Source organism: Trematomus bernacchii, unplaced genomic scaffold, assembly GCF_902827165.1.
Source record: "Trematomus bernacchii unplaced genomic scaffold, fTreBer1.1, whole genome shotgun sequence".
NCBI lineage: Eukaryota > Metazoa > Chordata > Actinopteri > Perciformes > Nototheniidae > Trematomus > Trematomus bernacchii.
The window spans coordinates 1,443,661-1,458,534 of NW_022987801.1; the positions used below are offsets into that span (position 1 = coordinate 1,443,661).

General features: G+C 40.3%; 2 protein-coding genes across 3 annotated transcripts; one reads left to right on the top strand and one right to left on the bottom strand.

The window, feature by feature from the left end:
- Positions 1-794: 794 nt before the first annotated feature.
- On the top strand, positions 795-3,500 carry cbln11 (cerebellin 11). 2 transcript variants are annotated; one of them, XM_034150076.1, is made up of 3 exons: positions 795-1,186; positions 1,827-1,955; positions 2,073-3,500. In XM_034150076.1, exons 1-3 carry the CDS (start codon positions 817-819, stop codon positions 2,351-2,353), a joined length of 780 nt encoding a protein of 259 aa, XP_034005967.1. In that variant the 5' UTR covers positions 795-816; the 3' UTR covers positions 2,354-3,500. The 2 variants fall into 2 exon arrangements, with proteins under 2 accessions (XP_034005967.1, XP_034005966.1); XM_034150075.1 differs by having other exon boundaries at positions 1,827-3,500.
- LOC117498032 (protein mono-ADP-ribosyltransferase PARP14-like) lies at positions 2,688-14,719 on the bottom strand. Its single transcript, XM_034150073.1, is given in 16 exon segments — positions 2,688-3,700; positions 3,702-3,853; positions 5,192-5,369; positions 5,535-5,668; positions 5,764-6,477; positions 6,825-6,880; positions 6,999-7,137; positions 7,428-7,604; positions 7,799-7,858; positions 7,993-8,139; positions 8,701-8,767; positions 8,873-9,091; positions 9,200-9,436; positions 9,592-11,703; positions 11,958-12,112; positions 14,414-14,719. Coding segments are annotated over 16 exon segments (4,851 nt in total). The 5' UTR covers positions 14,589-14,719; the 3' UTR covers positions 2,688-3,571.
- Between the last annotated feature and the right edge of the window lie 155 nt (positions 14,720-14,874).

Consider the following 14,874-nt stretch of genomic DNA (forward strand, 5'->3'; position numbering starts at 1 on the left):
AAGAACATAGGGATTCATTTGAGTTAATAGCAGTCAATCAAGAGCCAGATAAAATACTTCCCTAGCATTCACCTCAACTATGACCTTGACCCAGAAACAAACAATTGTCAAGGAGCCGGACGGAAACTAGCTGAAGTGTTTTTATGGGAAATGATTGCTTATTTTGTACCTTGTGTTTATGGTTATTGCTCATAAAATTATTTTCCACAAAGGATTTTTCATCCATAAACTATAAATACAAATAATTAACCTGTACTCACTCATCAAGTGTGATAAAGGCTACAGAGTATGTTGTATATTGTGACAGAAAAAGATGATATGGACTTTTGGCACCAACACGAGAGGTTTTAAAAAAATATATGAATTCCTGAACCCAAAAAAAGACCCGGAAGAAGAACTATACATTAATCATCTGACTCCATGTCCAGATAACACCTTGTGAACTCTGTGCCACTGGAAAAGCTGCGTATTTTTCATTAAATGGAGCTACTGTACTTATGACATTCCGCAAAATGTGTTTGAGCTTGACCACCTCACCAGTTGTTCTCCACCAAAATCTCTCCTATCAAGTAGGACATTTAGATTATTATCCTAAATGGACATTTTAGACGTCAACAATGTCGACAAAACAAAAGCAATTGACAAATTGCAATGAGGAAATAGGTCAAGTGTTTTATGTTATCTGTTTTTCAGCTTTGATCTACAGTATGCAATAGTTTGGACAAATGATTAACCTGGACTTTTTATAAATGGATGTCTTCACTGTCAGTAAACAGTCCTTCCAATACATTTAACAAGTGCTTTTCAGGCTGAACAATGGAGAGACTGTCAGTGACCATGGTTGTGTGGTTGCTTGCTGCATCACAATGCCAGGCTGGAGGAATTGACAATCTGAACCAGGAGGCGAACAATGAAATCCATGCAAACAACCGGGTAGAGACGGATTCTCTCCAGATTTTAAACCAAGGGCTAGAAGCACCAGTCATATTGACCACAAACTCAACAGAAACGCTGCCAAGCTGTGAGCGACCCATCTACACGGTGCTGAAGGAGCTGGGGGCTCTGGAAGAAAAGCTTGCGGCTACTGTGCGAACCCTGGAGGAAACAAACAAAAAGCTGGAGGCCAGCGAGAAGAAGCTGTCTGCTCTCGACAGCAGGGTGACTGAACTAAGTACAGTGGATCAAGGTATGAAGTACAATATACTTATAACCTGTAGTGAGCTTAATTCTTCAAGTATGAACGTACACCAAAGCTAGAGTTGCACATAATTTATTTTGGCACTTACATTTATGTAATGACTCTTTGGTATTATCTCTCGCCTTCAAAAGGATTCCCTTTTCAGGGTCAAAGCTTCTTTGACATATTGTGTTAATACAGGGGGATGAGGTCTCAAACACAGACAGGCAAAAAGGAACAGTTCAGGGTTTTAGTGATAAAATGAAGAAAACATGAGCTTATTGGCATAGGTAAAAAAGTCCAATCACAACAAACAGAGTCTATCGGTAAACAGAAGCAAATAAGTGCAAGTGAGCAGATAACAATTCTGGTTAGGTTCTCAAAATCAAGGCACGAAACAACACAATGTCAAGGAGATCGGTCAAATGACAGGGGACTGACTGGTACATTTGGGTTACTGACAGGCTGATAAGGGGAAAGCAGAACAGGTGAGCCGCTGGGCAGGGGAGGGGTTACTGCAGTCTGAAGAGAGTGGCTGGATGTGGGAGTTTGAAGTCTGCGTGCATCTGCTGGGTAGAAGGCATCAGCGAGATTTAAAGGGACCCTTTTAATTATCTCTCAATATTGTTATATTTTGTTTGTCTCTCAGGAAGGCCTCGGGTTGCATTTTCAGCTGCACTTCCAGTAGATGGCACCATTGGTCCTTTGAATGTCCTTTACACTCTGGTGTACAAACGTGTTCTTTCAAACATTGGAGAACGTTACAGCCCAGTCTCAGGTCAGTATTCAATGTCCTACAATTTCACTCTTTCAACTTACAATCACACCACCTATGGAAGAATTGCAGGTTTGATACACAAACTTTTGTTTTTTTCTTCTCTCTCTTTCTCTACAGGTTATTTTACAGCAACGGTGCAAGGAGTGTATTATTTCACCTTCACTTCCTTCTGTTGGGCTGGTAATGAAGACTGTGGTAGCAGTTTGTTCCTAAACGAAAACCAAGTAGTGTCATGGTATGGTTCAGATGATCATAACCCCCAATCCGGCTCTAACAGTGCTGTTTTGCAGCTGCAAGTTGGAGACAACGTGAGTGTTCGTGTCTGGCACAATAGGAGGATAAGTGATAATGTCAATAAGTACTGCTCCTTCAGTGGATTTTGGCTTTTCCCTTTGTAAAATAAAATAATTGATCAGTCGGTTTTTGATCAGATCAAACGATCATAAGGTTAAAAAAAAGGCTGTGACTTTAGCTTCAAACACTTGACGTTGTTTGTTAGTTAAAAATGAGAATACAATAGTTTTTTCTGTGTTGGAACACAATGGAATTGATAAGACTTGCATTTGTATAATTTCATGAATTAAAAAAAAAAGCTTTTTAACTGTTTGAATATTTGTTTTGAAAGATATGTCATGTTAAAATGGTTATATTCTGTACTCGTTCATGATTTCTAAATGACACGATTGCCAATATGTCTCGATACCTTTGAATCATAATGTACAACATAAATCATTATATCATATTTTTTTATTTTCATTGTTGAGGATGGTGCACTGCCTCTCAAATGTACAATTAAAGTGCATTTATTGGAAAAACATTGAAAATAAATCAATTTTTTCTTGTTACAAATGTAATGTATATTAATGGCACTGTTAATGAACACACAGATGCTCCTTCATTTTGCTCATGTATTCACTTCAAGGAAAGGAAAGAAAATACATTTATAATGCCATCTTTAAAAAACTTCATTGTGCAATCAAAGAAAATATGATTAAAAAAAAATGCAGTGACCTTGACTGGCTGCTTGTTTTATGTATAGACAGAGTCTGATTCTTACATATATTGTTTGAATAGGTGTCTGATATACAGTAAATATAATATGCATAATGTTGAACCGGTTACCTTAACTAAATACATAATGTTTAAAGGCAATTTAAAAAGGAAACAAAACCAAAATAAATACTTCTAAAATGCTGTATTAAACGTTAAAATGAAATAAATGAAAGTATAATAACCCTTAAAATAACAATCTTTGCATGATTGAAGTTATTGCATACCAAAAAATTGAAGTAGAATCACACTAGCATCACATTTTACTGTATGGCACATACAGTGTTCAGCTTTGGAAGATATTCGGTTTAATTAAAGGATCTCCAAAATGAAAGTATAATTTCAAGTGTTAAAGCTTTGTCCTTCAATACAATGCTGTTGAATACACATGGAGGATGTGTTAAATGGCATCTCTTCTATTTGTCACAACATCTGATTGTTTTACGGTTATTTAAAAGTGCTTCTGAGATACATCTCTATTCCAAATCAGCTCACGAAAAGAATATCTATAATAGAATCTTTATGGCACATTCCAAAGTGTAACAAACCATTTGCTTTAGTTACACTCAGCTGAAGGTGATAAGGTGTTCTGGGTAGGCCTGGTCATCGTGGAAGATCACGAACATGGAGGGGTTCTGCTGCTTGTCCACACAACTGTCAAAGCAGTCAGTTTTGTCTGAGCCTCGAGGGGGGGGGGGCTTTCAGATCAGAATGGCCGATGGTGTAGCGACCGGTCAGGACTCGAGCCACGTACAGCCTCTTCATGCCTGACGCGTCTGCCGGGGAACACCTATCAGCCGAATATGCCGCAGTGACTGCAAAGTACACTCCCTTTCCATATACAGCAGCTGTGATAGAATTAAAAAAAAAAAAGAAATGTCAATATTTTTCACTCTGGCAGGCCCAATGGCTACTACAATCAGCAGATGTAGTAGCCATGCTTTTTGACAGGTTAGAAAGCAAACATATCTGTAATATGTAATTTTGAGTGGTAGCAGTTCCAATGAAAGATATATACAATCTATTTTTCACTAGTCAAGTTAATAGCTTTTGATATCAAATTTCTATTCTTACATATTCTTATATGCTCATGTAGATATCTTAACTTATAATATGATTTCTGAGTTATTCGCATGAAGTCCTTACATTTTTCGACACTAAGCCTAAGAGTTGACAAAGCCGCTGTTCCAGAGAACTGCTGTGATCCCCCTCTGTATAATATATATATAAAACTACAACAAGATGGACATATTTGACCGTGATTTAATTGTAATACACGTTTCAAAATGATGCCGAAGTAACAACATACTGATACCGGTTAGTAAAAACCATGAATTAATGCTTTGTCAAGTCTGCAGACAGACGGCAGGCAAAAAACCTTTTAAAATTCGTGTTTTTCTAGATGGAGATTGGCTAAGCTAACGCAGTATATGCCCCGACCGTCCACACTCACAACAACGGCCTATACAGACATAAATAAAGCAGCGACTGTATTCACCATGACACAGGCAGTCTGTGGTGTGTACTTGTTTAACTTTTGTCGAGTTTCTGAACATATATAAGGAGCTGTGAGCTCTGAGTGCTCACAGCTAACGGCTGTGTTGTGTTTCTGGATTTCTCATTGAAGATGACGTCACGGCTCCGCCTACACTGCGTTACTATAGTAACTACCCCAGTTCCTAAACTGTAATGGAAGCGCAGCATGAAGTGAGTCGGCCCTGTTAAGGCCCAACGCGGCCAAGCCGTACCGAGCCGTACCGAGCCGTACCGAGTGTGGCCGAGGCCGACCGTGTAGTGGAAATGCGCCATTGGTGTCAGATTGCAAGCACTATCTGTTCCTGCAGTGGTTAGCTTGTCTGCTATCTCTCACTCCTGTGCGTCTTTAGGAAACTAGCCAGCTTCAGCAAAATGCCTTTTCACCGTTATCGTCACACATGAGTTTTGCGGTTACAGTGAGGTAGTGATGGTTTTTTACTGAAGTCCAGTAGTCTCCAGTCAGTGCAAAACATGTAGTTTATTGCAGCCAGTTCCTCCGCCTTCTTTGCGTTTAAACTGCCATGCAAATCATGGTAAACATCCATGCTGTAATTACGGGTCAAACTTGGTAATGTGTGAACGGTGACATCCCTAGTTAAAAAAGGCTTGACATAAGGAGGTTAGCTTAGCAATGTTAGAGCATTCCTTACCATGTGCTCCTGCAAAGTTCCTGTCAAATTTGCCCGTTTCAATGCAGTTGCAAGACTCTGCTGATGTGCCATGGTAGAGCCATTTCTCCCCATCCCCAGCGGTGTCATTCTTGGCTAATAAACGTTTCTTGAGCACAGTATAGCCATACCACAGGAAGGGGTTTTGCACTCGTTCAATCTGGGATCAGAGAAAATGAATGTATTACTTATTCTGTACGGTAGGTGTTACATACTTTCTCACAAAAGACATGTCATTGTAGCAGAAGCAAAGGTGTAAATAATAGAATTTAAATAATTCAAAAGGCATATTTTGAGAAACTTGTTTTTGTGTCATCATACTCACTTTGTGAATGTTGTATTTAGCCGTTTGGAGGAAACCCTGCGCTATATTCTTGTACTCTGAAGACGTAGGCTGCAGCTCCACCTTTTTAAAGTTTCCTCCATGCATAGGTTCCCAATGTTCCGGCAACTCCAAGGCTGATAAATAAATAATATGTATTTTACACATTGTTGCAAATTCAAAAAACAGAAATCAATTGAAAGAAAGTTTAGTTTCGTAAAAAACAGCATACTTGTGTCAGACTCGTTCCTTTTCACTTCGAAGGTGATTCCTGTAAGCTGGTTAGTGGCTTTATTTTCCTTCAGGTTCACGGACACCTTTATTCTGTCTGGTGAGGTGATGTCTACAAAAACTTGTTTCTTCTTGTGAGCCTCCTCCAGAATGTAGTTGTCGTGCAGGCTCAGCTCGCGCCAGACTTTATTTGTATCCTGAATTGACCACTGGACATCAAGAGCTAACGTTGCTTCATTATTTTCTTCGATGTCTTCGCTAAGTGCTTTTCTGATTGCTTTGTTTATAAGCTCGATGATGGTCAACACGTCCTCTTTCAGGCCTTTCAGCACATAGACCTCTGTTCCTGACCCTGAACGATCTCTAGCTTCAGCTCTGGCCGTGTTTTCTGCTCTGTTCCCATTCCGACCTTCAGAACTTTGACGTTTCTTGTATTCAAGGCTCACTCCTAAGACTTTGAGCTTTGCCTGCACTGCCTCCCGCTCCATGTCATCAAGCCTGGAGAAATCCTCCACATCCACGTCTTTCTCCATCAGCTGATTCTGCAGGATCCCCTCCAAATCTCTCTTCATGGTCCTGATGATGTCCGGACCACAACCAATCACACTTATCACAGCTGGAGGTGGCTTTGAGGATGCGAAGATTTTGCCTTTAGGTGTTGCAGTGGTCCTTGTTCTTGTCTCCTGCCACTTCTTGTGCATTTGTTTAGCTTTTTCTAAGCAAGAAAAAGAGACAAAGGATAAGATAGTCTTCACGTCTTACACTCACGAAATCTACTTAACTGAGAATGTTTTTCCCATCACTTCATGAGCCAAAATAACTATATACCAATGTAACTTTTTTGTTTGTTGACAACAATGTACATGACATGATGTATTCCCTAAACATTTAAATAGTGTGTCTTCATGTAAATAACCATTAGGGATGACAATAACAAAGTCAAAGTTTATCATTTACAAATTATGATTGTTTGCAATGAATTTGGGACTGTTCAAATAGTTATTTGTGACGCCTGTCCTGCACGAAGTATCACATTTTCCTCACTTATAAATGAAAACAAACCTCTTAGGCTTAGGTGGCGAGTGGCTGTTTGTCCAAAGCGGTTCTCCAGCTCTGATCTGAAAAAACACAAAAGATAAGAGCTTTGAAACAAGCGATTCTGACAGGTCGAACAATGCAACCCATGCTACAACGCAAGCTTTACCTTCCATTGTATGAGTGAGGTTTATATCTGACCTGAAAGCCTGAAAGACCGATTGCTGGAAGATGACAATGCGGATAAGTTTGAGGCAACTTGGTTTCAAGTCCATAATAGCTGAGGTCATGCCATCCAGCAATGCTTTACATGCTTTGGTGAAGTCCATATGAGCTGCACCTGATGGGATATAAAGACACCAATGATGCTTATTATACTGCTGCAGTGACTGGTTGGGACCTTTATTTTTGAAACGTGTCAAATTTGTATCAATGTTTTCTAACTTGGAAATAACTGTATGGCACTTCTACTACTTGGACATGTTATTCTTTTATTTCATGTATTATGTATATATTTGTGAGATTTGTAATCAAGTTAACTAGATAGAAAATCATACAACATTTGGATCATTAAGACACATTTGGTGTCAAACATAATGCAAAGTACACATTAACACACGCAGTACTAACCAGTGTTAACAGCAGGGAAGGACACTGAGCTGTAGCCTTTGCTCTCACAGTGCTTCAGTATATTTTTGCAATTCTTACGAATCACTTCATGGTCTCTCTGGAAACAAGCATGTATGATTTCCTTGCAGGCAAGCCCCCCGGGTCCTGTAGTACACATGAAGTCTGCAGGAGTTCTCACTGCCAGAAAGAATATTAAGAAAATATGATATATGAAAAACCATCATGTTGGATTATGTATAAAATGTTAGTTTTGTAAAAATGAAGCCATGTGCAGCACACATTTAAACCACATTTTAAGAACATCTCCGCAAGTAAATGTGATTTATTATCCGTTTCTGCCCTACTGTTGTGTGATGAAGTGTTGTGCTTACCTTGTGCCAATTGTGTTTGGACACTGGGCCCCGCTGCAGTCAGAATGGCTTTTGACACGCCTGTGGAGTTTTAAAACACACATTTACTTTAGGATCTTTTGTATGAATATGCTGTATAAAAAGCTCACCAGTGTGAGGTGCCGTGGTACTCTACAGTTTTATTTAAATCAAAACATTTAGAAAATGAATCATACCAGATTGGTTGTTGGAGAAGTCAGTTGTGTTGATAATGACATCAGTGTTCTCCTTAGTGATGTCACCAACGGCCATCTGAAGCTTGATACCACCCAACATGGCTGTGACCTCATCGTTAGTTGCGGAGATATGGCGATAAAAGGAAGCTGTCATGTCAATCAAAAAAGAAAGTTCATTACAAAAATATCTCCCGGCGGCGCTCGTGTGACAGGCTTTTACAGTTGAGTAGTTTCTATCTATTCACAATTTATTTGTATTAACTGCAAACAATACGAGCTATCATTTAAATGTTATATGGTAACCCTTTTTTTTTTTTTTTTTAAATATACTGCTACTTTCTTTACCATCGTGTACTTATCTGCTATTAGTTTTTTTGCTTATTGTGTTTTTTATTAATAATAACGTGTGCATACTTACGTAAGTCTATTCTCTTTACTTTATCTGCACTATACTTCTGCTGTTGTAATAATGTACATTTCCCCGTTGCGGGACAAATAAAGGAATTCTGATTCTGATCTGATATTTACGTAAAAGCAACTTGTAGGATGTTAGCATTAACTTAAAAAGTTTTAATATAGTGGTGGGTAGCCTATTTAATGTTTTTCTTCTCTTTTGCGGCCTAACAATGTTTGTTACAGCCCTAGAAATGATAGAAAACAAGCAGTTTGTCAAAGTATTGCTGAAAATAAATGAATATCCACAATAACCTTGGTCTGGGTCAGCATCGTTTGTGAACCCTCTGAGATGCATGGTGTCCTGGCAAGACTGGAAGGCCTGGAAAGACAGTGTAAATGGTGTTGTTCCGGTTCCACATGCAAAATGAAAAAACTGTTATATGTATTTTTGTTACCAGGCATTGCCACTACTTTTTTTTTTTACCTTGCTAGATTGGATGGATTGGACGATAATACGGACTAAGAAAGATGTTCCAGTGATTCGGTTATGTTCAAATTGACGGACTTCCTCCATTATAACCCTCGCTGCCACGCTGTGAGGGAAACGTAGAGCAGCACCGACCCCCAGCACAGGGAGAGCAACTGAACTGTAGCCACGGATCTGACAGGAAGCCAGAATTTTTTTGATGCCATTTTTCAAGACCTGGAAGATTCAAGCATTATCAAGATCAGTACACCCCTTTGTTTTATTGAGTAGGAAAAACTAAACAAAGACATACAATCTAGTTGCAGATTGGTTGCATGGCTTCACCTGGACAGCAGTTCCCTGTTGGTTATTATCCCAGGGAGTGAGGTTGATGAAGAACACTCCTCTAGATTGAAGTGCAGGCAAGCCCTCCACCAGGATTATTTCACCAGGAATTGTAGCTTCGCCTGCTTCGTTATAAAACTTTGCAGTCAGCTGAGGTCCTACCATGTTGGACAAAAAGTTTCCAACACGGGAAGAGAGAGGATCATGGCCAACCATGGGGGACACAAGGCCATCCACCTAGGAGAATACAATAATCTAATGACATCCAATTTATGATTTAAATGACCGTTTTTTACATCAGTACACAGCAATTACAGCAGATTAGCTTGTGAAACATCCTTAATCAAGTGACCAAAGTTACATTAATGCATCATCTTAGCGTAGTTGCTCACCTGCTGGTTCTCAATAGATCCCTGAATGATCTCTACATGGACACCCCCTCCAGGAGCTCCAGCAGTGGCTCCTCTTGCTGCGTATTGGGCAGAAGCACTTGGTGCCCTGTTTCCGGTACTTGTTCCTTGGAGAAGCCGATCACATGCATCCTTCATGGACCTCACCACCTCTCCTCTGTTATCAATCAGGATGATTCTTCTAAGACTACGCCCTCCCTGGCTGCAAAACTCCTTTACAGCAGTTACAATAGCCTCAGAGCACACAGTCACAGGTACACCAAACAAACCTGAGCTGATACAGGGCATAGCTATAGATCTGAACTCCATCATCTCTGCTAAATTCAAAGCAGACTTGACCGTTTTTTCCAGTAACACCCTTTCTTGTCCACCAGCTTTTCCACCTACAGGCCCAACAGCATGAACCAGATTCTTGCAGTTTAAGTTCCCCCCTGTGGTCACTACCGCGTTACCAGTGGGAATTTTCCCAGTCTGCTTTACTAAAGCTCTGCTTTCCTTCTGCACCTGAGGGCCACCTGCTTTAGACAGTGCTGCAGCGACCCCTCCACCATGGTCCAGATCTTCGTTGGCAGCGTTCACCAGGGCATCAGCTTCCTGTTTGGAGATGTCACCCTGGCACACAAGCACCTGGAGCCCGTCACGAAGGCTGTAGCTAGCAACTGTTGTGTTTACTTGACCTGTGCCTGCATCAGATGCAAAAATCTGTCTAGTAGCGTAAGCTTGTTCTTGAAGCTGTACGAGACACTTCTGAGAATGAGCATATCTTAAAATGTTGTCCCTTCCAGAGCTGCTTTCAATATACCGCACTGCCCCTGGCAATTCAATGGTGACTCTGCCCTTATCAAGGGAGTCCAAAAATGGACCGAGCCTATTCCTAACCTCAGTCACTTTGCCAGATGGACCTTCCAGCAACATTGTGTGCCCAGAGGAAGATATTAAAGGACAGAAGGTAACCCCTGAATAATCAAAACCATGCAGCTGCAACAATTCTGGTAACTCAAGCGCTAACTCTGGGTAAGGGAGATTGACTTTGCCCTCTATGCTAGCATGATCCAAAATAAACTGTATGACAACTTCATTTAGCTCTTCAACCTCTTTGGTGTGGCCAAGTAAGAACACACTGCTGTCTGGGCCAAACACAACGTTGGACCTGTATTGCCCTTGGTTCATCTCCTTTGTCTCGGACTTCAGCTTTTCCTGAAGCTCAGGTGGCACAGCGGAGCAGTTAGGAACATCAATCTTGACTTCCTTGAATTTTTCCTGTAGTTTTTGTTGGATATCATTCAATTTATCAGCAGAGAGACTGAAGAAACGCAGCTCTGTTTCCCGTAACTCTACTTTGGCATTGTCACTACACCCTAAGAATTGTCCAAGCACCCCTGGACCTCCGTATACATTTCTCAAGAAGGAAAGAAAATGTGGGCTCATGTCAGAAACTGTCCTTTCGAACACCAACTTCTCCTGATCAGAGATCCAATCTTTAGCCTTAAGAATATCCTCGACAGAACCTTCCAAATGCAACTGACCTGGAGCTCCCTGTGTGACCTTCACTCCTGGAAAGTCTTTTTGCAAAGTGTGCTCAATCTTTTTCCAGAGGAGGCGGAGCTTAGCCTCGCCCAGTCGACAAATGCAAGTTTCCCTCTCAAGTACCCGTGGCCTTTGTTTACCAAGCAAGGCTTCTACATCCATCAACTTGGCGTTCACCTGAGAACGCTGCCCAACAACAATTGCCACCCCATTCTCGCTGTAGACCTTAACGTCATTGGTGGTCTGAAGAGAGTTCCTGGACTCAAGCAAAGCTACAACTTTGTGAGGGTCCACCTCACAGTGGCACAGGTAGCCATCAAAGAGTTTGTCAACCTCTGCTTTCCAATTTCTAACATAATCTGCAGCACCAGGTTGAGTAAAACAGTTAACTAAAACCCTCCCTTCCTCTGGGTACAGCTGAGCAGAGCAGGCCAAAGAGACTAGTTCTATCTCCAGTCCTTCCCAAGCCTTTGGGCATTCCTTCAGGTATTGTAAAAGGTAAGTGTCAGGTTGTAGTTCATATTCTTCACCAAGTGTTAGCAGGCTTGAAGTAAGAATGGGCGGCTCCTGATGGAAAAATATCAAGTTTAATTTTTAATACAGAACCGTTTTAAGGAGTTATGGAAGTTCAATCAACAAGACACACAACATATGACATCTATGAACAAGGCCATTTTAAATTAAAGTGTTGGGATGCTTTAACAAGGAATTGGAAATACCCTAAAACTAGTTTTATACACAATCATTTTCAATTGTTCGTATCAAACTGAATAGTTTTTTTTTGCTCTGAGACACTAATTAGGAAGACTTTCCACACTGACCTGTGATGAAGGTGAGTCCAGTTTTAGGCTAACTAACTTGCTTGTAGTTGGGGTAGTGATGGGTGAGCAGGTGGGTCTTTCTCTCACATTCAGCACCAGACAAACATCTGCAAACTTTACTTCATGTTTAGATTTCTGCAGGACTCTTTGCTGATCTGAGACAGAAAAAGGAGACATTGTAGGCCTTTTGTCTTGAAAGCATCCCCAGCGAGACTCAACAATAACAAAGAGATGTAAAATGTAACTAACATAAAGAGACACGAAATAACCCAAACCAGATTTAAAACAACTAAACACGGCCTTAAAACGACCCCAAGAGATGGAAGCACCCACAAAGAGAAACACAACATCTAGAGACATATTAAAGCATCAACAGACCCAAAACAACCACAAGGGGGTGCAAAACGACTACAAAGAGACACTAAACACCCAAACAAGGATGCAATATGAACTACAGAGAGACAGAACAACCATTAAGGGATGTCAAATGACTAATAAAATAAGAAAAGAGACACAAATCAACCACAAGGGGTGCAAAACAACGACAAAGAGAAACCAAACACCTACAAAAGGATGCAATATAAACTACAGAGACAAAACCTAAACTAAAGACTAAAGTAGATAAGACAACTGAAAACAGACACACAACAACCACAAGGGCGTGCCAAACATTCACAAAGAGACACCAAACGCCCATAAAAGAATGCAATATAAACCATGCAGAGACAGAACAACCATTAAGGGATGTCAAATGACCAATAAAATAAGAAAAGAGACACAAATCAACCACAAGGGGTGCAAAACAACTTAAAAGAGAAACCAAACACCTACAAATGGATGCAATATAAACTAGAGAGACAAAACCTAAACTAAAAGACTAAAGTAGATAAGACAACTGCAAACAGACACACAACAACCACAAGGGCGTGCCAAACATTCACAAAGAGACACCAAATGCCCATTAAAGAATGCAATATGAACTATGCAGAGACAACATAACCCAAACTAGATTTAAAACAACTAAAAACGGCCTTAAAACGACCCCAAGAGATGGAAGCACCCACAAAGAGAAACACAACATCTCGAGACATATTATAGCATCTACAGACCCACAACAACCACAAGGGGGTGCAAAACGACTAGAAAGAGACACTAAACGCCCAAACAAGGATGCAATATGAACTACAGAGACAAAACAACCATTAAGGGATGTCAAATGACTAATAAAATAAGAAAAGAGACACAAATCAACCACAAGGGGTGCAAAACAACTACAAAGAGACACCAAACACCTACAAAAGGATGCAATATAAACTACAGAGACAAAACCTAAACTAAAAACTAAAGTAGATAAGACGACTGCAAACAGACACACAACAACCACAAGGGCGTGCCAAACATTCACAAAGAGACACCAAATGCCCATAAAAGAATGCAATATGAACTATGCAGAGACAACATAACCCAAACTAGATTTAAAACAACTAAACACGGCCTTAAAACGACCCCAAGAGATGGAAGCACCCACAAAGAGAAACACAACATCTCGAGACATATTAAAGCATCCACAGCATCCACAACAACCACAAGGGGGTGCAAAACGACTAGAAAGAGACACTAAACGCCCAAACAAGGATGCAATATGAACTACAGAGACAAAACAACCATTAAGGGATGTCAAATTACTAATAAAATAAGAAAAGAGACACAAATCAACCACAAGGGGTGCAAAACAACTACAAAGAGACACCAAACACCTACAAAAAGATGCAATATAAACTACAGAGACAAAACCTAAACTAAAAACTAAAGTAGATAAGACGACTGCAAACAGACACACAACAACCACACGGGCGTGCCAAACATTCACAAAGAGACACCAAACGCCCATAAAAGAATGCAATATGAACTATGCAGAGAGACAAAACAACCATCAAGGAATGCAAAATGACTACATAGACACATAGAACCAGAAAGAGGGGCAAGCCAACTAGAAAGAGATTCAAAAACAGACGCGATAGAAATCCACTACAAAGACATGCAAAGTGACCAAGAGAAAAGCAAAACAACACAATACCATGCAAAATAACTATACAGTTGACGAACACAATACAAACTTTTTTTTAATATGCTGAGTATCAAGGTTCATTTTGTACTTTTTGAGGAGCAGTCTGAACTCCCTGTGAAAGTGAAACTAAAAGGATTTCTAAATGTAGACTGAGAACGTTTATATACAGCACAGTGTGAAAGAGAGGAATATCGACACTGAAAAGGTATAGATATGGCTCTGTAAGCAGAAACATAAATCTGTCTGTTTGATTACAAAGCAGAAAGTATGGAATGAGATCAACATGTTTACAGTGCAGCCATACTTTCACTTTCGCCAGCCAAAGCACTACGTATTTAAAGAAAACCATCAAAATTACCCTGTGAACGGACATAATTTAAAAGCTTACCTGCTCTGTCATTAAACGCAATTCGGTACACTTTATTTTCTTGGTTTGTTATTGAACCGCAGTCACCACCTCCTGATTTGCGACGATTTCGAAAGTAAAGTTCTGCCCTCTTTTTACTTTCTCCGTCCAGATTAGGACACTCGAAGAAAACGGGATACTGGAAAGCATCATCCATAGTGTAAACACTTGATACACTAAACAATTAACATGTATCGCCACACTACAGGACGATTAAACACTGGTGTATCCGGGTTGAACGCAGTCATTTCAAGTGCAGGCTCAGGGGTTTCCTTCAGAATTTAAACGGACGTCTCTCGAGCAAAATCACGCGTGACTGCAACGAGACTTCCCGCGGTGTCCAGTTATTTAGTCAACAACGCATATAATAATCTAACTAACACTTGCTGTGGAAAGCCCTACAGAACAACTTTGACATCACACAGTTGATCAATAATCGGTGT

Excerpts from the sequence above, each read along its gene's own strand:
- cbln11 (XM_034150075.1), top strand. The coding sequence starts at position 817 with ATGGAGAGACTGTCAGTGACCATGGTTGTGTGGTTGCTTGCTGCATCA. Across the intron at positions 1,187-1,826 it reads ACTAAGTACAGTGGATCAAG|GAAGGCCTCGGGTTGCATTT; the intron begins GTATGAAGTACA and ends TTTGTCTCTCAG.